The sequence below is a fragment of the Bufo bufo genome, chromosome 1 (genome assembly GCF_905171765.1).
Source record: "Bufo bufo chromosome 1, aBufBuf1.1, whole genome shotgun sequence".
Classification (NCBI taxonomy): domain Eukaryota; kingdom Metazoa; phylum Chordata; class Amphibia; order Anura; family Bufonidae; genus Bufo; species Bufo bufo.
In genome coordinates this window covers 278,836,741-278,859,728 of record NC_053389.1, presented here as the reverse complement: position 1 = coordinate 278,859,728, position 22,988 = coordinate 278,836,741, and the positions used below count along the sequence as shown (strand labels likewise).

The following is a 22,988-nucleotide window of genomic DNA, read 5'->3' as shown; positions in this document are numbered from 1 at the left end:
GATCTATAAAACGGTCATGTTACTTTACCCGAACGGTGAACGCCATAAAAATAAAAAATAAAAAACTATGATGAAATTGAAATTTTGCTCACCTTACTTCCCAAAAAAAGGTAATAAAAGTGATCAAAAAAGTCGCATGTACGCCAAAATTGTAGCAATCAAACCGTCATCTCATCCCGCAAAAAATGAGACCCTACTTAAGATAATCACCCAAAAACTGAAAAAACTATGGCTCTTAGACTATGGAGACACTAAAACATAATTTTTTTTGTTTCAAAAATGAAATCATTGTGTAAAACTTACATAAATAAAAAAAAAGTATACATATTAGGTATTGCCGCGTCCGTATCGACCGACTCTATAAAAATATCACATGACCTAACCTCTCAGGTGACCACCGTAAAAAAAAAAAAAAAAAAACTGTGTAAAAAAAGCAATTTTTTGTCATCTTACATCACAAAAAGTGTAATAGCAAGCGATCAAAAAGTCATATGCACCCCAAAATAGTGCCAATCAAACCGTCATCTCCTCCCGCAAAAAATGAGACCCTACTTAAGATAATCGCCCAAAAACTGAAAAACTATGACTCTTAGACTATGGAGACACTAAAACTTTTTTTTGTTTTAAAAATGAAATCATTGGGTAAAACTTACATAAATTAAAAAAATGTAATACATATTAGGTATCGCCGCGTCCGTGACAACCTGCTCTATGAAATTACCACATGATCTAACCTGTCAGATGAATGTTGTAAATAACAAAAAAAAAAAACGGTGCCAAAAAAGCTAATTCTTGTTACCTTGCCGCACAAAAAGTGTAATATAGAGCAACCAAAAATCATATGTACCCTAAACTAGTACCAACAATACTGCCACCCTATCCCGTAGTTTCTAAAATGGGGTCACTTTTCTGGAGTTTCTACTCTAGGGGTGCATCAGGGGGGCTTCAAATGGGACATGGTGTCAAAAAAACAGTCCAGCAAAACCTGCCTTCCAAAAACCGTATGGCATTCCTTTCCTTCTGCGCCCTGCCGTGTGCCCGTACAGCGGTTTACGACCACATATGGGGTGTTTCTGTAAACTACAGAATCAGGGCCATAAATAATGAGTTTTGTTTGGCTGTTAACCCTTGCTTTGTAACTGGAAAAAAAATATTAAAATGGAAAATCTGCCAAAAATGTGAAATTTTGAAATTGTGTCTCTATTTTCCATTAAATCTTGTGCAACACCTAAAGGGTTAACAAAGTTTGTAAAATCAGTTTTGAATACCTTGAGGGGTGTAGTTTCTTAGATGGGGTCACTTTTATGGAGTTTCTACTCTAGGGGTGCATCAGGGGGGCTTCAAATGGGACATGGTGTCAAAAAAACAGTCGGCGCACCTTTCACTCTACGCCCCGCTGTGTGACCGTACAGTAGTTTACGGCCACATATTGGGTGTTTCTGTAAATGGCAGAGTCAGGGCAATAAAGATACAGTCATGTTTGGCTGTTAACCCTTGCTTTGTTAGTGAAAAAAATGGGTTAAAATTGAAAATTAGGCAAAAAAATGAAATTCTCAAATTTCATCTCCATTTGCCAATAACTCTTGTGCAACACCTAAAGTGTTAACGACGTATGTAAAATCAGTTTTGAATACCTTGAGGGGTGTAGTTTCTTAGATGGGGTCACTTTTAGGGAGTTTCTCCTCTAGGGGTGCATCAGGGGGCTTCAAATGGGACATGGTGTAAATAAACCAGTCCATAAAAATCAGCCTACCAAAAACCAAACAGCGCACCTTTCACTCTACGCCCCGCTGTGAGGCCGTACAGTAGTTTACGGCCACATATTGGGTGTTTCTGTAAACAGCAGAGTCAGGGCAATAAAGATACTGTCTTGTTTGGCTGTTAACCCTTGCTTTGTTAGTGGAAAAAATGGGTTAAAATGAAAAATTAGACAAAAAAATCAAATTCTCAAATTTCCTCCCCATTTGCCAATAACTCTTGTGCAACACCTAAAGGGTTAACAATGTATGCAAAATCAGTTTTGAATACCTTGAGGGGTGTAGTTTCTTAGATGGGGTCATTTTTGGGTGGTTTCTATTATGTAAGCCTCGCAAAGTGACTTCAAACCTGAACTGGTCCCTAAAAATTGAGTTTTTGTAAATTTCGGAAAAATTTCAAGATTTGCTTCTAAACTTCTAAGCCTTATAACATCCCCAAAAAATAAAATATCATTCCCAAAACAATTCAAGCATGAAGTAGACATATGGGGAATGTAAAGTCATCACAATTTTTTGGGGTATTACTATGTATTACAGAAGTAGAGAAACTGAAACTTTGAAATTTGCAAATTTTTCCAAATTTTTGGTAAATTAGGTATTTTTTTGTGCAAAAAAAATAATTTTTTTGACTTCATTTTACCAGTGTCATGAAGTACAATATGTGACGAAAAAACAATCTCAGAATGGCCTGGATAAGTCAAAGCGTTTTAAAGTTATTAGCACTTAAAGTGACACTGGTCAGATTTCCAAAAAATGGCCTGGTCCTTAAGGTGAAAATGAGCCCGGTCCTTAAGGGGTTAAAGAAGTCCAGGATTAGAAAATGAGTAGATTATTTTTTTCTTGAGAAAACCCTCCACTTTTGTCCAAGGCCTGGATCTGGTACATTCAGGCTGGTAATTTTAGCTCAGTCTGAATGGGGATGAATTGCAATACCAGGCATAACCCATACACAAGTGTGGCGCTGTTTCTTCTGCTTTTGACAAGACATGATTAGAACATCTCAATCCTGGTCTGTTATCACCAAATACTCTCATCATCCTCAGACAGTACTTTGGTTGTTAAGGCTCTCATAAAAACCCTCTTACTCTCTAGCTTCCATTTCACTTGTCCGAAAGCAGAGCTGTAATTGCACACTCTGCGGGATTCGCTGGAGTTAAGCATATGGGACAAAGACACAAAAGCTATTAAATGTGAATTATGGAGCAGGTCATGCTTCCAATTGACTCTTCTACCAAATGGAAGCGCACATGACTGGAGAGAAGTGTGGGGGATCTAAGTCGGAGCATGTGCTCAATTGTGCTTAATAGTCAACATACAGATGGGATGAAAAATGGCTCAATACTCACAGATGGCAAAAAGTATTTAAGTCCTCTCACGGCGCAGGGGAGGTCGGCAACGAGACGTCTACACAGAGGTCACCACAAGGAATGTCACCGCCATAGAGAGTCATTTTTTATTTTGTTTCCCAGATGCAAGTAATTTAACAAGATCTTCTGCCATTATAAACATGGTTGCGCTATAGCAGGACCTGTGAGTTATGGAGCGGGCGGATGAAACCATATAAGTGGAGATACCTGAATCCACTGTCCATTACCCTGCTAAAGACACATCAATCTCTCTAATCAGCTGATTGGCATCAGTGATGCAAACTGGACCTCCACCAATCTCAATGGCGTTCGGGTAAGTGACAAGTCAATGATGCAAGCTGGACCCTCACCAATCATCCGGCCCAAAAAAAAAAACTTTACAACTTACCTAGTCAAGGTCCTAAGGCAAGTAGAAAGTTGAGGCACCTTGCCGTACTATTACTAAAGTGATTGGACGGCACTGTACCCAAGCACTCACTGCCAGGAGTACAGCTGTAATCCACAGCTGCAGTCCCAATGGAACTGCTGGGATTGGATTCTACTCCGAACCTGGCAGTTGATCAGTCATCAAGCCAAGCCATAGCAGCCATTTAAGTACAGACCAAAAGTTTGGACACACCTTCTCATTCAAAGAGTTTTCTTTATTTTCATGACTATGAAGGCATCAAAACTATGAATTAACACATGTGGAATTATATACATAACAAACAAGTGTGAAACAACTGAAAATATGTCATATTCTAGGTTCTTCAAAGTAGCCACCTTTTGCTTTGATTACTGCTTTGCACACTCTTGGCATTCTCTTGATGAGCTTCAAGAGGTAGTCCCCTGAAATGGTCTTCCAACAGTCTTGAAGGAGTTCCCAGAGATGCTTAGCACTTGTTGGCCCTTTTGCCTTCACTCTGCGGTCCAGCTCACCCCAAACCATCTTGATTGGGTTCAGGTCCGGTGATTGTGGAGGCCAGGTCATCTGGCGCAGCACCCCATCACTCTCCTTCATGGTCAAATAGCCCTTACTTTCAAAGTTTTCCCAATTTTTCGGCTGACTGACTGACCTTCATTTCCTAAAGTAATGATGGCCACTCGTTTTTCTTTACTTAGCTGCTTTTTTCTTGCCATAATACAAATTCTAACAGTCTATTCAGTAGGTCTATCAGCTGTGTATCCACCTGACTTCTCAACGCAACTGATGGTCCCAACCCCATTTATAAGGCAAGAAATCCCACTTATTAAACCTGACAGGGCACACCTGTGAAGTGAAAACCATTTCAGGGGACTACCTCTTGAAGCTCATCAAGAGAATGCCAAGAGTGTGCAAAGCAGTAATCAAAGCAAAAGGTGGCTACTTTGAAGAACCTAGAATATGACATATTTTCAGTTGTTTCACACTTGTTTGTTATGTATATAATTCCACATGTGTTAATTCATAGTTTTGATGCCTTCAGTGTGAATCTACAATTTTCATAGTCATGAAAATAAAGAAAACTCTTTGAATGAGAAGGTGTGTCCAAACTTTTGGTCTGTACTGTAGCTACCTAGCAATAAGTCACTGAGTCAATTTGGCTTCACAAAAGTACATAGCCCCTACCCCCCTCTCTTACAACGCCTCCCAATTTCACACGATTCGATGCAATGCCTGATCTACAGCAGTCTGGCAGTTCTCCAACCTTTTCTTTTACTATGAAATGAGTCCATAAATGCAATCTGACTGCTTATTAAATAAGACAAATATCCCTCCTTTAAAGGATCCTTGAGCTTGTGATGGGTGCATGAGAGGAGAATGCATGCAATGGAAGCAAAGTTACCACAATTCAAAGTCAGTTCCTGTCACTTCTCCTCTTCCTGATTCTGATTACTGAAACGGAGATTTAGTTGCAGAAAAAAAAAAAAACGTGAGGAACGTTGGTAATAAAAGGAGAGAGCCTGGACGAGCCCGGCAGCTAATCCTCAGAAGAGAGGCTGATGTATAACTCGTGTGTATGTGAAGGCATTAAATATTAACAGCTACAGCTCTCCAGGGAGCGCATGGAGAGAGCGCAGCGTGCACCCTACAGCCTGCCATCCCCAACCTCCTTCTTACCGTCACCCTGAGCACAGCATCATCTGCTGCAGAGCATACATCAAACTGCAGAGCATGTGTGGGTATAAAATATACCGGCAGAATTATTTAATATGTAGACAGAGGGGAGGGGGAGGCAAAATATTCCACTATGTCAACTGTACTGCTCCCACTTCCCCATAAATAATGCTAGTAGGGTTGTGTGCTGTAACGATGGAGTGAGTGGGGAGGCCATCAGCAGAATCAATAGAGGCGTGCGGGATTAGGGAGCAATCACCGATTGGGAAGATTAAAGGTGCAATGAGCAGAAAATACAAGGTGTATATGGATTTACAACAGGCTCTGCAATACTGAGGAGATTTAAGGTAAACTTTTGATGGGGGTGGAACTAAATTCTTTACCCTTCCCGTCACTAGCGGCTTTGAACACTGCTGCGCTCTCTGCAGAATAGAAAGCCAGCGATCACAGGCCACATCCATTTTTCTTTTTGCAGTGGCCCACTGTATAGGCACGTGCAGTCTGCCGCGCTTTTCTATAGTGTTAAAAAAAAGAAATTACATACCAACCTGCCAAAGGCCTATGGCTTCACTTCAGCTGTCCCAGCGCATTCATTTTCTACCAAATGCGGTGTGAACATGGTCTATATGGGAATGTAGACTTGGAGGCGCAAAGGGGACAGGGGACTGAAGACTAAAGTCTGTGTACAGCGCTGTGAGTATGTAGTAGCTATATCCATAACATAGAATATGTAATAAAATGCCTAACTTAAAGGGCTTCTGTCACCCCCCATTTAGCAATTTTTAGTATTGGACATTAGCTATTTGCTAATGTCAGTTTAGTCCATATATATCTCTTACCTCTCTCTGTGCTGTAATTTCTTAAAAAAAAAACGTACTTTTATAATATGCTAATTACTTCACTACCAACAAGTTGGGCGGTTACTTGCTGGTAGCCGCCGCATCCTCGGACTATAAACACGCCCCCTCCTCCTCTTGATAGACAGGGCCAACGAGCGCTCTCCTCCTCCCGCTGGCCCTCTCGGCCCATGAAATCCTGCGCCTGCACCGTACCGGCCCTCATTCGGCGCAAGCGCTCTGAGAGAAGGAAGCTTGCTTGCCAGCTCCTTCCTCAGTGCGCCTGCGCCGATTACGTCACACTACACCCGGAAGAGAAGACTGCCGGCATCAGCGATAATCGGCAGTCTTCTCTTCCGGGTGTAGTGTGACGTAATCGGCGCAGGCACACTGAGGAAGGAGCTGGCAAGTGCGTGTCCTTCACTCAGTACGCCTGCGCCGATCGAGGAACGTTACGGCGCAGGTGCGGGAGTTCAGCAGCAGACGGGTCCAACGGAAGGAGGAGAGCGCTCGCTGGCCCTGTCTATCAAGAGGAGATGGGGCGTGTCTAGAAGCGGCAGATGCGGCGGCTACCAGCAAGTACACGCCCAACTTGCTGGTAGTGAAGAAATTTGCATATGATAAAAGTAAGATTTTTACAAGAAATAAGCCACAGACAAAGGTAGGACATGTATGATTGCACTCAGCTGACATTAGCAAATAGCCAATGTCGGCTAATGAAAATTGCACAATGGAGGGTGACAATTAAGGCGCCTGCATCAGTCACAGGCTTCTTTTGAACTGTATACTGGGCTCTAGAAAAAAAAAAAAAAAAAAAAATATATCCACCCTAGTAAAAGGAAGTGGCTGAAAAATTCAGATGGCTCTTGAAATCCCTGGGGATCACAGAGAGAAGTTGATACTGGTCATGAACGTCCTCTGTGGCGGTGGAAAACATGGCGGAAAAACAAATGGGCGGCCACATGATGAGAGACATTTATCAAAGCTGGTGTATGCCAGTTTTGATCTCCCTGCACTGACGTAAGCCCTGCTGTGCGCCAGATATTGAAGTCTATGCCAGCTACAGGCTGGTATAGACTTCAGCTATAACTTCTGCTAAGCCCCTCCTCCTTTTCCAAATTAGGGTGAACATATGACATGCGCTACAATTTGCGACTATTTTACCCCTGGAGTTAGGGGTTTAATAAATGTCCCTCAGAATGTTGCCTAGCTAAGTCTGACAAAGCAGGAGATGCATTTTCTTAGCAGCACCCTAGCTTATATTATATATATATATATATATATAAAAAAACGAGGCAGCACTCCAGACGTTAGGTGAAAAAATGGATCCTAACGTCTGGAGTGCTGCCTCGTTTTTTGTTATTTATATCCATGGATAGTCGTCTGAGCCTGTGGCTTTGAGGATTTTTTGCACCCTTGCTTTTTGGTCTTGTGCTGCTGGTTTGTTTTTTTTGTGTTATATATATATATAATATATATATATATATATATATATATATATATATATATAAAAAAAAAAAAAAAAAAAAAAAAAAAAAGGTCCTGCTTGGGGACAAACCCTCTAAAATAAAAAATAAAAAATACTGAAGGACATTTATCAAGACTGGCATTCCCATACACCAGCCTTGATCTCTCTGCACCAGGATGAGAGGCAGAATTCTCTTAATAAATTAGTCACATCTCTGGCCATCCTTGCATCACAGTTTTTGGTGGGTTGTACGAAGGCCGCCCCCTTTTCCTGCCACTATAGAAAAGTGCGCCATAATCTGCGACTTTTTTACACCACAATAGTGGTGTAAAAACTAGTATATGCGCTTTACTGTCTCATTTATATACAATTTTAGGATGCCAAAGACATGACTGGCAGCTATGGGCAATGCCAGGCTTTACTCTTATCATCAGCTTTCACAACTGGCACACTCTGCTGAAGTTATCGGAAACGTTAAACCTTTGTTATGTCCAAAAATCACCGCACAATGGCAGTCAATCAGATTTCGCTAGATTTCTAAACTTACCCTTTGTACCATTAAATCGATAAATTTCACCAACTGTGCCACAAGCCAACACAAGAAACACAGCCGGCGGACATTACTTTCCGTCCTTACCTTGTAAACTCTGCGCCAGTTCTTCTTATTGTCTTTCAGCATTCTTGTCCACAGCATGTTCATGAGCTCTGGGAACTGTTCATACATGAAAGTGGCCCTGAAACATAGAAGGTGAATACCCAGACGTCATTTCATCTTCTAGCTGCTCCACCCTCTACATCCTCTAGATGGCAGAAGAGAGCTTGAACACAAGGCGCTGCAGTGCTCCTCAGAAGCCCGCTGGTGTGTTATTAACACATGAAATGAGGAGTTCTACGGTTTCCATTCCGATGACATCCCGCCCTGCACAGTGAGTTATGAATTATCAGTCATGTATCAGTCTCCTGCAGCTAAGTGGCTACAGTAATAACAAACCTACCTTTAAGAGGTGACCTCGCTCCTTGCTTCCTGCAACATGATTGTTTTCATCACCACACATATTTGAAGGAAACTGCTAAGAAACGGCCTAATGTGCACCAAGGGTCTGACACTTGGAGCGGGCATCCAGGATCACCACCGGAGGATTAGTAATCTTTATTTTATAACCATTCTGTCTTTGCTCTCTCTTATATACAGAGCGGTGCTGCAGGGGGTGGTGGTAAGACCGCCTGAACCAATGGCAAGATAGGGGGTGTGTCTCAGACTACCTCAAGTTCCCCCTGGGCATAGCAGCCAAACTGCAGTCACAGTTCACAGCTCTGCACTAATGGAGCTAAACTAAAAATCAGCAAAGGGCAATACTGACTTGCATATCATCTTGAGCTCTTCACGCTTCCAAATGGGGTGGAATTCCCATTTCCACCAGTTTATTTTTCCTATGCGGTAAAACTGACCTGTTACCTTCATTCTCCTGGTCAGTAAGATTACAACAATACCACATTTGGGGTACTTTCACATTAGCTTTTTTCTTTTCCGGCATAGGGCTCTTTCACACTTGCGTTATTGTCTTCCGGCATAGAGTTCCGTCGTCGGGACTCTATGCCGGAAGAATACTGATCAGGATTATCCTAATGCATTCTGAATGGAGAGTAATCCGTTCAGGATGCATCAGGATGTCTTCAGTTCCGGTACGGAACGTTTTTTGGCCGGAGAAAATACCGCAGCATGCTGCGCTTTTTGCTCCGGCCAAAAATCCTGAAGACTTGCCGCAAGGCCGGATCCGGGATCAATGCCCATTGAAAGGCATTGATCCGGATCCGGCCTTAAGCTAAACGTCGTTTCGGCGCATTGCCGGACCCGACGTTTAGCTTTTTCTGAATAGTTACCATGGCTGCCGGGACGCTAAAGTCCTGACAGCCATGGTAAGTGTAGCGGGGAGCGGGGGAGCAGCATACTTACAGTCCGTGCGGCTCCCCGGGCGCTCCAGAGTGACGTCAGGGCGCCCCAAGCGCATGGATCACGTGATCACATGGATCACGTCATCCATGCGCATGGGGCGCTCTGACGTCATTCTGGAGCGCCCGGGGAGCCGCACGGACTGTAAGTATACCGCTCCCCCGCTCCCCGCTCCTACTATGGCAACCAGGACTTTAATAGCGTCCTGGGTGCCATAGTAACACTGAAAGCATTTGGAAGACGGTTCCGTCTTCAAATGCTTTCAGTACACTTGCGTTGTTACGGATCCGGCAGGCACCTCCGGCAACGGAAGTGCATGCCGGATCCCAACAACGCAAGTGTGAAAGAGGCCATAGAGTTCCGTCCTAGGGGCTCTATAGCGGAAAAGAACTGATCAGTTTTATCCCCATGCATTCTGAATGGAGAGTAATCCGTTCAGGATACATCAGGATGTCTTCAGTTCAGTCGTTTTGACTGATCAGGCAAAAGATAAAACCGTAGCATGCTACAGTTTTATCTCTGGCGAAAAAAACTGAAGACTTGTCTGAATGACGGATCCGGCATTTTTCCCCATAGGAATGTATTAGTGCTGGATCCGGCATTCAAAATACCGGAATGCCGGAGCCGGCCTGAGCAGACCGGTAAAAATTTGAAAAAAAGTACAAGACGGATCCGTCTGTTCGCATGACAAGCGGAGAGATGGATTCGTTCTTGCAATGCATTTGTAAGACAGATCCGCATCTGGATCCGTCTCAAAAATGCATTCAGTCACAGCCAGATCGGCGGATCCAGCGGGCAGTTCCGACGACGAACTGCCCGCCGGATCACACTGCCACAAGTGTGAACGTAGCCTTATAAAAACTTTGCATTGCGTTATTCTGACCCCCATAACTTTCACATTTAGGTCTACATAGTTGCGTGTGGGGCGCATCTTTTTGCGGAGCGTTTTGACTTTTTGATTTATTTTTCCATTATGGTGTTCACTGTAAGGGATAAATACATTTATATTTTAATAGTTTGGGCATTTTGAGACTTTATTTTTTATTTATTTTTAATATGGGGAAAAAGGATGATTTTAATTTTTTTATGTTTTGTTTTTTTTAAATATATTTTTAAAAACTTTTTTTTTAAAACTCAAAACCCCTTAGGGGACTTGAACATGCGATAATCTGATAGATTCTCCAATGAAGTACCCTTGCAGTCTATGGGAAACTCGCTATGTTCTTATGGAGGGCTCTTCACAATGGCAGGTATTGGATCCTTCAGAGGGCCGGAGGCTGCCATAGTAACCGAATGGCACACTCGACGTCGATACAACCTCATAAATCGCGTGAGCCCTCTTTAAAGACCCAACCATCTGCCGTACATGTATGGTGGATGTCGGAAAGGGGTTAAACTGTTTAGAGACTGTACGTACTCTATATGGGAATATTGAGTTAAGAGGGGGAGTGCTCAGGATCGTCATCTATTGGCCACAGTGGACAGTTGTTACAAGGAAGACCTGTCCTGCATCACAGACAGCCCATTTATTTGATATGCAATGTGTAATACTTCATTTCCCCTGTGGTGGCGCTGCAGGTAAACTGAACACTCACTGCCAGATTTTTCCACAGATAACTGATGACTCTAAGGGGGTCTCATCACGGTGGAAACACTTTGCTACTTTGAGATTGTTCATAGAAGAGAACCCCCTAAAACCCAAATGTCTGCAAGTTCTAAGTGAAAGCAGTCTAATCTTCAAGGGTACATGGGCATGAAATATAGAGATCAGGGGAAAAAGAGCTTCCCCACTATCTCAAACTTAAGGGCATGTTCACATGGTAGAAATACATGTTGGAAAAAACCACTGTTCCTCGGATTCTGCAGAGGTTGCCATTTGCACTGCTGCATAGTCTGTATGCGGTTTAGCCTAATTCAATCAGGATCGCCCCATTAGGCAAAGATGACAAGCCGTTGTTCTGGAGAACCACTGGCATTGGGGCATTACAGACACAGATGCTGTATGATGTTTTATTTCCCCCATAGGGCTATTTTACCAAGCGGCTCTAGCCAAATCTGTGTGTGATCAGGAATAAGGGTCAAGGCTACGGTCACACATGGTGAGCCTGCTACAGATTTACAGAAAACCCACAGAGAATCGGGCTGAAATTGGCAATAGCAAAATGTGCACCAAGGTGTGCGGCCTTTGCTGCACAATTCACCCTCTGCATTCTAACGGGTGAAATCCACGACAGATGACATAAATTGACATGCTGTGAGAACAGGGTACGGTGTCCTCCTGCAAGAACGGTTGAGTGTTTGCATTGCCGTTCCATTCATTTCTATAGGACTCTCAAATAGAAGTAGAGTACAGCACCCTGCGATCTCTGATCTGTGCGGGTTCCTAACAGATCTGATCCTGGAGGATAGGTAATACGTTTACATCTTGGCACGACCCCTTTAAAGGAGTTGTCCAAGCCTTTAAAAGTGATGGCCTATCCTCAGGTTAGGACAGTGATGGGCAAACTGCAGCTCTCCAGCTGTTGTAAAACTAAAAATCCCATCATGCCCTGCTGTAGGCCGATAGCTGTAGGCAGACTGGGAGTTGTAGTTTTACAACAGCTGGAGAGCCGCAGTTTGCCCATCCCTGGGTTAGGACATCACTATCTGATCATCTGATCAACCCACCCACCAATCAGCTGTTCTACAGTGGCTCAGAACCACACACTAGTGAAGTAAATGGCAGCAGTGCTGCAGTAACCAGCTCCGTCCACGGATGGAGCCGTGTAGTTCTGGCGCTGTAGCTGCTGCAGAAAAAAAAGATTGTCGGGGACGAAGCGTGTCGACTCCCGCCAACCAGATAGTGATGACCGAGCCCATGGATGCTCAAACTGCGACCCTCCAGATGTTGCAAAATTACAACTCCCAGTATGCCTTGACAGCCTACAGCTATTAGGGCATACTAGGAGTTGTAGTTTTGCAACATCTAGAGGGCTGCAGGTTGAGCATCCCTGGCCTAGCCTGTGGATAGGCCACCTCTAGTAAAGGGCTGCATAACCCCTTTAAGGCTCCATTCACATTGGGACTAGATGCCATTCCTACTTGCTGTCATTCAATAGGTAACTTCGTAGTGTCCTTCCAGTGGATACAAATATCCCTGGTCGCCATGTACACACAGGTACAAGATACAGCTCTGCAACTGTCCTGTTAATGCGCTGCGCATCGGTGAATCCACCCTTTATTTGCTGAAAACAGGGTACCCCTTTAATAGTATAGGAACGTTAGGATATGTAAGAACATTGTTGTCGCAATCTGCATAAGGGCTCATGCACACGAGCGTATGTATTTTGCTGTCCGCAAAAAATACAGATGACGTCCTTGTGCATTCCATATTTTGCGGAACGGAACAGTTGGCCTCTAATAGAACAGTCCTATCCTTGTCTGTAATGCGGACAATAATAGGACATGTTCTATTTTTTTGCAGAACGGACATATGGAAACAGAATGCACACAGAGTAACTTCCGTTTTTTGTGGACGCATTGAAATGAATGGTTCTGCATACGGTCCGCAAAAACAACCGGAACAGACACGGAAAGAAAATACGTTTGTGTGCATGAGCCCTAAAACACATGATATCAGGACTACAAACAACATGTACCTATGACATAATGACTGACTACATGAAAGATGTGGAGCATGCGGGATGAACACACGGCAGGTAAACTGAAGTACACTCAATGGCTGGAAGACATCAGGATCAGCCCAACCTGTCAGACTAAACAAGAAGAGCATTTCTATTCTATGCACAGAGTATACGGGTGAAGAAAGTTTCCTGCTTCTGCCCTCCATCTCCACAAGTAGTTGCAGCTAGTAAGAATGGTCTCCCTCCTCGCGGGAAATCAGCCATTACTTACTTGGCTATCTCTCCCATGAGCTGCCCAGAAGGTCCCCAGGGGTCATCGTTGGTCGCCTCTCGAACCTTAGACTCGATCTCTGAATAATTCATCACCACGTTGGTGCTGCAAATAAAAAAAATAAAAAAAAAGAGAGAAAACACCGGTGATTAGCATTAGTCCTGAGCCGCACACAGAGACTTAATAATGACACCGCTGGGCTCCTTAATGAGCTGCCTCTACAGCACGGGGACGGGACGCACTTAGTACTGCGGATACCCTAAGGACACCTGAAAATGCATTTCACTTGGCGGAGAGGAGGCTCTTCCCCTCCTATTCTATTAGGAGCTTGAATACAAATGAGACCAGGGATCACATCACCCTTGGAAATAAACCAGCATAAATGGCTTGTGGTCAGAATAAAACGATCATGCTGAGGAGGTGGAGATTTAGGGTAGCAGGATGCCCGTAGGGGCACAGTACTCCGCTCTCACTGGCAAGGACTGCTACACAGTAATGAACACACAACTTGTAGCCAAGTATCTGTACTAGAGGACAGTAACAACAGTGCTCACCTAAGAAGAAACTGGGGGACGGCCCCTTTTCTAAATGAGGACCCGCTGATTATCGCCACGGGGTCAACTAGCCATGGTGGCCCCTGCAGGAAGAATGTGGTATTACACACGGCTCATTCACACATGGTCGTACAGTCCTCCAGAAGGAAGCAGCTCTTCATTCTAGCTGATAGCGGGGGATCAATCAACCCTTCCACTATGAGGTCCTTATGTCCTAAAGAGACAACCCTCTTAAGTGATGAATAAAAACGTGTCATGTGGGCTATTGATATCTCAATAAGTCGGACACATATTTACTACAGGATCCGCAACAGATTTCCAAGGCGGACGCTCAGATTTGTGCTGTAAATGTACACATGAGGATCAAGCCCTTTCAATAAGGCTAAACTGCTGTCTTCTCCGCTGAACAATGTCATTCAGCCGGCCGTATGTCTTCTGCGGTCCACAAAAATGTGGATCCGTTTTTTTGCGGTCAATTCAAAATGTCCGTAAAAATACAGGTTGCATTCCGCAGTTTTGGGGACCCATAGACGTTAATGGGGCCACGTCCTGATTTTTACAGACAAGTATAGGACATGTTTTATTTGTTTTGCGGGGACGTGTCCGCATCTTTTGGGGGCTGATGGCAAAATATCGCAGTCTGAATGAGCCCTTACTCTCTGGAGCATCTTTAGACTGTCTATTGGCGCATTTCCATGTGCTGACAATTATTGGAAAGAGCCATTCCTTCCCAATAATTGCCTGCTTGTCCGAGGAGGTGAGAGCTCCATTTACATGCAGCAATCACCTCCACTGTATGAGGGTGTGGGATGACTCGCCGTTTACACGGGACGATCTGCTGCCCACAAACGATTTAGGTGTCCACATCAACGAGGATTGCACCCAGATGAGAACCGGGGATGTATTACTGCGCTACTAGGCAGAAGTACTGTTCAGGAGTCATGAAGCTACATGATCATGGTTTAGTTGTCACCCAGCTTTCCCCGAGACAGAGAATAAGAAAGAGCTGAACAGAGCTGGTAAGAACCTGGCAGATTCTCCTAGTGTTAAGATCACCCAGCGGACATGGAGTTAAGAAAACCAAACTGTATGTGGCTTTAATCCAAAGCAATTAAATCCAAAACACATCTTGGAAGGAGGGGACCCCAGGCCTTCTCTTCCTTTCCCATGTAAAGCTCCGGCCTCATTCTGTGCCATACCCAGGGTCCCGGTGACCTCAGTGCAAGGAAGGAATTTACGTCCAGATGTGGAGGACTTGTTGGGAGGAGGCTGAGGAACTTGTTAGCATAAAACCTTGCGTGATTGATACGGATGTGATATTGGAGGATACACAGCTAAGTAGAAGGGAGGCGCTAACCTCGTGGGTTAGTTGGGGCCTCTTGGTAGGAAATCATGTGGAGATTTTTGGGGGGTTAGGAAGGAGCAGGCTGCAGTGGCAGTTCTTTGGCACCCCCCTCAGCTTCACGTCTCAAAGAATTAGTTTCATGTGACAGGAAATAAATCAAATGGTGGACTGAAAATAAAAGAGGGGGGCGAACAAGTGGGCTCCTGAGCATATGGATTCTGACCCCGTTCTGGGAGACTAGTAAACCCTCCGCACTGTGGGAGACCCACAAAACTGACAAGGTTTTTCTGTATGTAAGCACATTCAGCGTCTGAACCTGGAGACAAGCATGCCTTGCGGGAAACCTCTGACTGCAAGGAAGATAAATTATTAGCAATATACCAAGCTTCATTACACTGGGCCATATCCGCTCCATATATTACTATATAACCCAGGCATGTCAGGAGCAATACAGCATGCCCCAGCCAGAACAGAGACCTCCACAGCCCACCAGAACCATGAGGCTGCACAGAAACACAGCATAGGCCTTCAAATTAGCCCCTGGGCCCCCTCCCAAGGGGGGTCTAAAAGCAATACTGTCTGCATTGTGCAACCAATCACAGCACGCTTTTTGCTTCAGACTTAAAAAAATGAAATCTGTGCTGTGATTGGTTGCTATGGGAAAAGACAGGTTCCATGAATCTGGTCCAGCCTAACAATCAGCGCAGACATAGTACTTACATATACATGAATATAAGGCATGGCTAACCTGAAGGGAACCCCTTATTACCAGGGTCAGGGGGTGAATAAAGGGGGTTCTAATATAATAGATCTCCTGTGTATTAGCATGTTTAAAGGGGGTTCTCTGGAAATTATTTAAAATGCCCACCAGCAACCGGTCCTAGAATGTGAGCAGGACTAATGGCCACCCCTTGCAGAGCGGCCTAGGTAGGGGACGAGGAAGGGCCGCGCTACACTGCTGTACAATAGATGGTAATGATGTGATCCTGCCTACGATATGACATAATGGCTGAGCAGCCTGACAGGAAAACTCACCAATATGTAGTATATGCAGGTGACAGTCTAGTGTGTAGAGAGGTCTTACCTCTTCACCATCCTAGGCCGCTCTGAAAGTGAAGGCAACCAGTCCTGCTCACATTCTAGGGCAGGTTCCTAGAGGCCATTTTAAATAATTCCCGGAGAACCCCTTTAATCCGATTTCATCTAAAATAGGTACCAAATAAGTAAAGCAAAGACATTTTTAATTACCCTTTTCTGAAAGTTTAAACTTAGAATCGCCTCCAAATCTGCTTTTAAGAATTACAATCAAAAATGTGTCCTAATAACTTAGTGATGACTGGCTGAGTGTCAGCTAACCTCCCACAATGCACTGCAGGAAGCCAAGAGAATTCTGGCTGTGGATGGGAATGGAGAAGAAATCTTGTAGGCCATAAGAAGTATAAGGTAGGCTGGCTTGTGTTCCAGCCACAATAGCAGCTCCATTGGTTCTATCCATCACCACACGCAAAGTACTTGCACCTTTGCCAAACATTCTCTGAATCTACAATCGAAGATGTTGAGAGTTTTCCCATAAATTCACTCAAATCTCAGAGTGCAACACCCGACTTCCCCCCCTTTATACTTGTCTTCTCCTGTGTCAGTCTTCACTGCGGTTTTGGTATTTTAGTCATGACCAGGATGAACTCAGCAAAAGTTCCCTCTCTATTAGTGGATGTTCTAGATCATAGATTCATCAGAATAAGGCCTCATGCACACAACCATGTCCGTTTTTGTGGATCTGCAAAACACAGATACTGGCCATGTGCATACCCCACTTTCCCATTCTGCAAGCCCAGAATTGGACATGAAATGAATAGGTCCCAATCAGATCTGCAAAAAATGCAAATCGGATGCAGATCAAAACTGTGGTCGTGTGCATGGGGCCTAATCATCATTATCATCATCTGTGACCAATCAAAACCTTTTGGACCTCCATAATAAACCTCTGAAGAACGGGTCTAGTTCTTGCATTAGCTGTTATTAATATTTTTATACAATGCCGGCCAGTGATTGTGTGATATGTGGCTGCTGGTCCCAGCAGACGGGTGGTAATCTTGTGGTGTGTGGAGTGACTGGATATTCCTGGAAAGTGAGGGCTGAAGAGAGGATGTAATAAGCCAGGTTTCCAGGAACCATTTACATTGCATCACTTTAAAATGTCCTTAACAGCTTCTCACAAGCCTCATCATTCATTTATAATGCTCCGGTGTAGATGTAGTCCGGCCTTATAAGCACTCGAAGGTCCATTTACACACAACAGGACTACAGCGCCACTTATAGGTGGAAGCACGCGCTCAATGCCAGTCTGCTCAAGTAAAGCCAACGTTCTGCTCATAGGATGACACAGCTCTGACAAATATACGAACAGAGACTTGAAGGATGGATGTTTGATTTTGTTTAAAACAGCTGTCGGAGTCCTTGGACTTTTTAAGTGTCAGCCCCAGACTGTTAAATTTTTTTTAATTTAAACACACCCCTCTGCACCCCACTGCTCCGTTCTGGCTCCCTTCAGCGTTTTCATGGTCTTCTCCCTGTAAACTTCTAAGGGTCATGGGCACAACAGCAGCCAATGACTTGCATCAGTGGTCCCCAAGTGGCACAAGGCCCATCAGAGACGTGCCACTTGGGGACATGTCACCGCCGAGGCCCGTCATAGGCTGCAGTGGCACACGTGACCTGGGTGGGGTTCAAAGTTAAAGTCCAAGAAGCTGGACAATTCCTTTAAGGTGCAAAATGCTTGGAAAGATATTAGCTATGTAGCGATCATTCTGCTGAGACAGCATATAAAGCTACAGTGGACCCTCCATGTGTCTCACCCGTTAGTCTCTCTCTTTGGAGAGTCAAGCAGTATGGAGTAGGGGGGTTACAGAAAGTCTATGGCTTGTACACCACTAAACCCACCTCTCCTAGGTAAACCAATACATTCTGATCAAATAGGGGGGGCCGAGCGCTTCAGCCCCACATAATGAGGTCCTAGCATGTATTTAAACTTTAAAAAAACAGAGGAAATGGAAAAATTCAAACATCTACATACGCTTATGAAAACAGCACAAAACTAATAACTGATGCAAAACCATAAGCCTACACAAGAGGGCGCCGCTGTACAAAAGCCAGGCTTTACCTTCGTGTATATGATCAGACTGAAAGACACTCACAAGGTCCACGGTCTATCAGGCGTTTCTAACATATCCATTTCAGAGAACATGAAGGCGACAAACGCTAAAAGCTCTCACAGATGTTCACACCACTGCAGGGAAAATGGGCATAATTTCACAGTATTACTTCATAAGTAGGCAGGTTTGTTCAGAAGCCTCAAAAAGCCGGGTGGCGGACATATTGATGAGAAGTCATACTGGTTGTTCCTCAGTGTTCATATAACATTCCTACTTCATGTTTGGGGCACGTGCTGGGAAAGCTCCTGACCACCAAACATATCCATAAGCCCCATGCACCCGGCACATGCTAGGAGTGCCCTTTTGGAATACGCTGAGCCAGCATGTGTCAGAAAGCAATTTCCACACTTTTCAGAATCTCTGCTTGCTGTCAGTGAACACATATTGGGCTCCCCATTGATGGTTTGCTACGGTGCTGGCAGAATTCATCAGCCTAGCTGCTTAGGGTTACCAATACTACATAATTGTAACAAACCCTCAGCTAATGGCTCATGCACGCGAGCGTATAGAAGACTGACACATTCACCTCTATGGGGCCATGCACGCTTCCATTACATGGATCCGTGCGCGTGATCCGCAAGTCTTAGCGCAGGTCCTATTCCTGTTCCGCATGGAAAGTACCCATTTTTGGCAGACTGAAAATTGGATATGTATTAAGTCTGTGAGAGTTTCCAGACTCTGGATTTTCCAATTCAAAGACAGCAAGCAGTTATCTGAAAAATAATCCAAAGTATGATTTATTTACCTAAAACCAGAAACTTTCCCCATAGACGCCCTATAATGAGCGGCTTTGGCCACCAGAACCACCACATGTGAAAGTCCTGTCAGGGCAGAGCCTGAACAGACCAGTCTGACAGGTTGGGATAATGTGAACATGGGAACCAGACAAGCACCAATACCTGGCGGCCATCATTGCCCGGGCTTATCTTCTAATTACAGTAGCTCGCTTTTCCCGGACACTTCCATGCCGCAGCCATTTCTTCAGCTGCAGCAGAGAAATATATTTGTGTATCTGTTCAGCACATGAAAAGTTGTGTCTCGTCTGCCAAATCTGTAATTACCGCTGTAATCGCATAATAATTGTAGATCATTAGTGCGGAGCCTGTGGTGTCAAACAGCCGCGTACTGCAGGCAATATAAAGCAGCGCTCAGACCGGCTGAGTATACAACAGCCATTTCCTGTGACCCAAAACGTGGAGACTTGGCTCTGTGCAGTCCAAATAAATGGTGCCCGCTGATTAGCTGAGCAAACATTTACCTCAGCGGCTCCAAACACTGAAGAAACGAGACGCTCAGCTTTCATCTTCTCATTGGTAACGTCAGAGCCAACAAGAAAGAGACTACTGACCGGTACGGAATAAGTCCTGACAAAGGGCCGTTCGACAAAAGCGATCACGGATATCACGCCATCTGTTCCCACTTATTGAAGAGAACAGTATGCTCCCCAAGGCCTTATTCACACGTCCGTGTCCATGATGAAAGCCGTGATAAGGTGGTTAGTGATTCATCCGTGAAGAATCCGCGTGTGTTTGGCTCTCCGTGTGTCATCCATGTTTCACAGACACTGAACAGCTGAGACTTAAAGGGTTTCTGTCACCAGAATTAACCCTAATAAACTGGCTGACACTGGCGATGTGCTAATGTCAGCAGACTCTAACTGGACTATTCTTACGCTTACTGTGGCCTGTGTGCTGGATAAATCTTGCGCCTGCACAGTGCTCAGCACACAAGGCCGGCAGGAGGAGACGAACGCTGGCCCTGCCAATCAAGGACGCGTGACATGAGGTAACTGATTATCTATCCTCTGAATAGAGCATCAGCATCTGTGCAGTAAGGGGGCCATCAATAAGCATAAGAATAGTAGAGTTAGGTCTGCTGACATTAGCACATCGCTAATGTCAGCCACTTTAACCCCTTAAGGACACTGGGATTTTCCATTTTTGCGTTTTTATTTTTCACTCCCCGCCTTCCTATAGTCTTAAAGGGAGTCTGTCACCTACCTGACCGGTTTCAAACAGGTGACATTGTTCAGTGGGGCACAAAGACATGACACAGATGTTACCCGTGTTTAGTTCTTCAGATGCTTCAAATCGCTTTTATCATATGCTAATGAGCCGTCGCAAGTGCCCAGGGGCGGAGAGTTTGCTGAAAGTGCCCAAGTTCCCCTGCCTCACTCGGGCCTAACTCCACCCTTCAGTAAGCTCAGGCCAGCCCTGTGGCTCTGTGACATCATATTTCCTTATAGGCTGTTCGCGTATTACTCCCGGTTCCGGGCATGCGCACTGTGGTCAGAGGCACAGAGATATGCAGTGCGCATGCGCCAATTTCACGCTAGTAACTGGGCAGTGATGAGCGAACAGCCTATAGGGAAATATGAGGTCTCAGAGCCACAGGGCTGGCCTGAGTTTACTGAGGGGCGGAGTTAGGCACGAGTGAGGCGGGGGAACTTGGGCACTTTCAGAAAACTCTCCGCCCCTGGGCACTTGCGACTGCTCATTAGCATATGATAAAAACGACTCCCTTTAACTTTTTTATTTTTCCATTCACATAGCCTTATGAGCGCCCATTTTTTGCGGGACCATATTCTGACCCCTATAACTTTTTTGTAGCTATGTGTACGGGGCTGTGGGCTAATTTTTTGCGGGACCATCTGTTCTTTTCAGTGATACCAATTTTAAGTTTGTGCATCTCCTCTTAAGGCCCCTTTCACACGGGAGAGATTTCCGCGCGGGTGCAATGCGCGAGTTGAACGCATTGCACCCGCACTGAATCCGGACCCATTCATTTCTATGGGGCTGTGCACATGAGCAGTGATTTTCACGCATCACTTGTGCGTTGCGTGAAAATCGCAGCATGCTCCTCTTTGTGCGTTTTTCACATAACGCAGGCCCCATAGAAATGAATGGGGATGCGTGAAAAATCGCAAGCATGCGCAAGCAAGTGCGGATGCGGTTCGATTTTAACGCACGGTTGCTAGGTGACGATCGGGATGGGGACCCGATCATTATTATTTTCCCTTATAACATGGTTATAAGGGAAAATAATAGCATTCTGAATACAGAATGCATAGTACAATAGGGCTGGAGGGGTTAAAAAATATATATATTTTTTTAACTCCCCTTAATCCACTCGTTCGCACAGCCCGGCTTCTCTTCTGTCTTCTTTCTTCAGGACCTGGGTAAAGGACCTGTGGTGACGTCACTACGCTCATCACATGATCCATCACCATGGTGATGGATCATGTGAATGACCATGTGATGAGCGTAGTGACGTCATCAAAGGTCCTTTTCCTCACAGATGAAGACAGAAGAGATGCCGGCTGCGCGAACAAGTGGATTAAGGCGAGTTAAAATATTTTTTATTATTATTATTTTTTTTAACCCCTCTAGCCCCATTTTACTATGCATTCTGTATTAAGAATGCTATTATTTTCCCTTATAACATGGTTATAAGGGAAAATAATACAATCTACACAACCTTGAACCCAAACCTGAACTTCTGTGAAGAAGTTCGGGTCTGGGTACCACAGTCGGTTTTTTATCACGCGCGTGCAAAACACATTGCACCCGCGCGATAAAAACTCAACAACGGAACGCAATCGCAGTCAAAACTGACTGCAATTGGGTACCTACTCTCGCGGGTTTGCCGCAATGCACCGGTACGCATCCAGAGCTAATCCGGACACGCTCGTCTGCAAGGGGCCTAATGGTCCCTGAAACGTGTGGCATCTGTGTTTTTCACGGACACAGACTAATGGCGTGATGGATCAGTAAACATGGATAAAATAGGGCATCTTCCATGCTAAAACCACAGACCATGCTAACACACTGATGTGTGAATATGGCCTAACTGCACGGAAAATACCAGAATCCTGTCAGGACAATGGAATGATAGCAGGCACATTCTTCATTTGATTTCTTAATATATTTTTAGAGGAGCTGGAGCTCTATTTTTCTAATACAGGGCTACATACACAGTAATGCCACTAGAGGGAGCTTACTGCATACGGTTTTATTGAGCTCAATGCAAAGACAGTATGCAGTAAGCTCCCTCTAGTGGCAGTCACAGGCAGCCAGCATGTTATCTTTTAAATCCATGTCTCTGCACGAGGGGTTTGGTTTTACAATGATATATCAAAAACTGATTACTTTTTAGTTTTAAAAACAGTATTAAAGAGTGGATATTCACTCTAAAGGGATTGTGCCATGATTTGGGAAGGAATTTTTTCCCCTTAAATGAGGAAAACTGGCTTCTACCTCACGGGGTTTTTTTTGCTTCCTCTGGATCAACGTTGCTCGTCCGTTCCGTGCATTGGACCCCGCAAACTGTAGTCGCCAATGCACAGGCAACATCCGTGTGGCTGCTGCAGACTAATCAGGCCCATTCAACTTGAATGGGTCAGTGCCTCTGTTCCCTACCGCACATTCCAGATTGTGGACCCATACAAGTGAATGAGTCCGCATGCATGATGCGGTGTGCACACGGCCAGTGCCCGTATATTGTGGACCCGCTGTTCGTGGGCCGCAA

At 44.7% G+C, this 22,988-nt stretch overlaps 1 protein-coding gene across 2 annotated transcripts in view; it reads right to left on the bottom strand.

Annotated features, from left to right (window-relative positions):
• Positions 1 to 22,988, bottom strand: part of CLINT1 (clathrin interactor 1) — an 83,833-nt gene that overhangs the window by 23,908 nt on the left and 36,937 nt on the right. For both annotated transcript variants that reach the window (XM_040439902.1, XM_040439912.1), the window contains exons 2-3: positions 13,351 to 13,455; positions 8,143 to 8,239 (exon numbers count right to left, since the gene is read on the bottom strand). In XM_040439902.1, the coding sequence (XP_040295836.1) occupies positions 8,143 to 8,239; positions 13,351 to 13,455 (202 nt within the window). The remainder of the gene's footprint in view (positions 1 to 8,142; positions 8,240 to 13,350; positions 13,456 to 22,988) is intronic.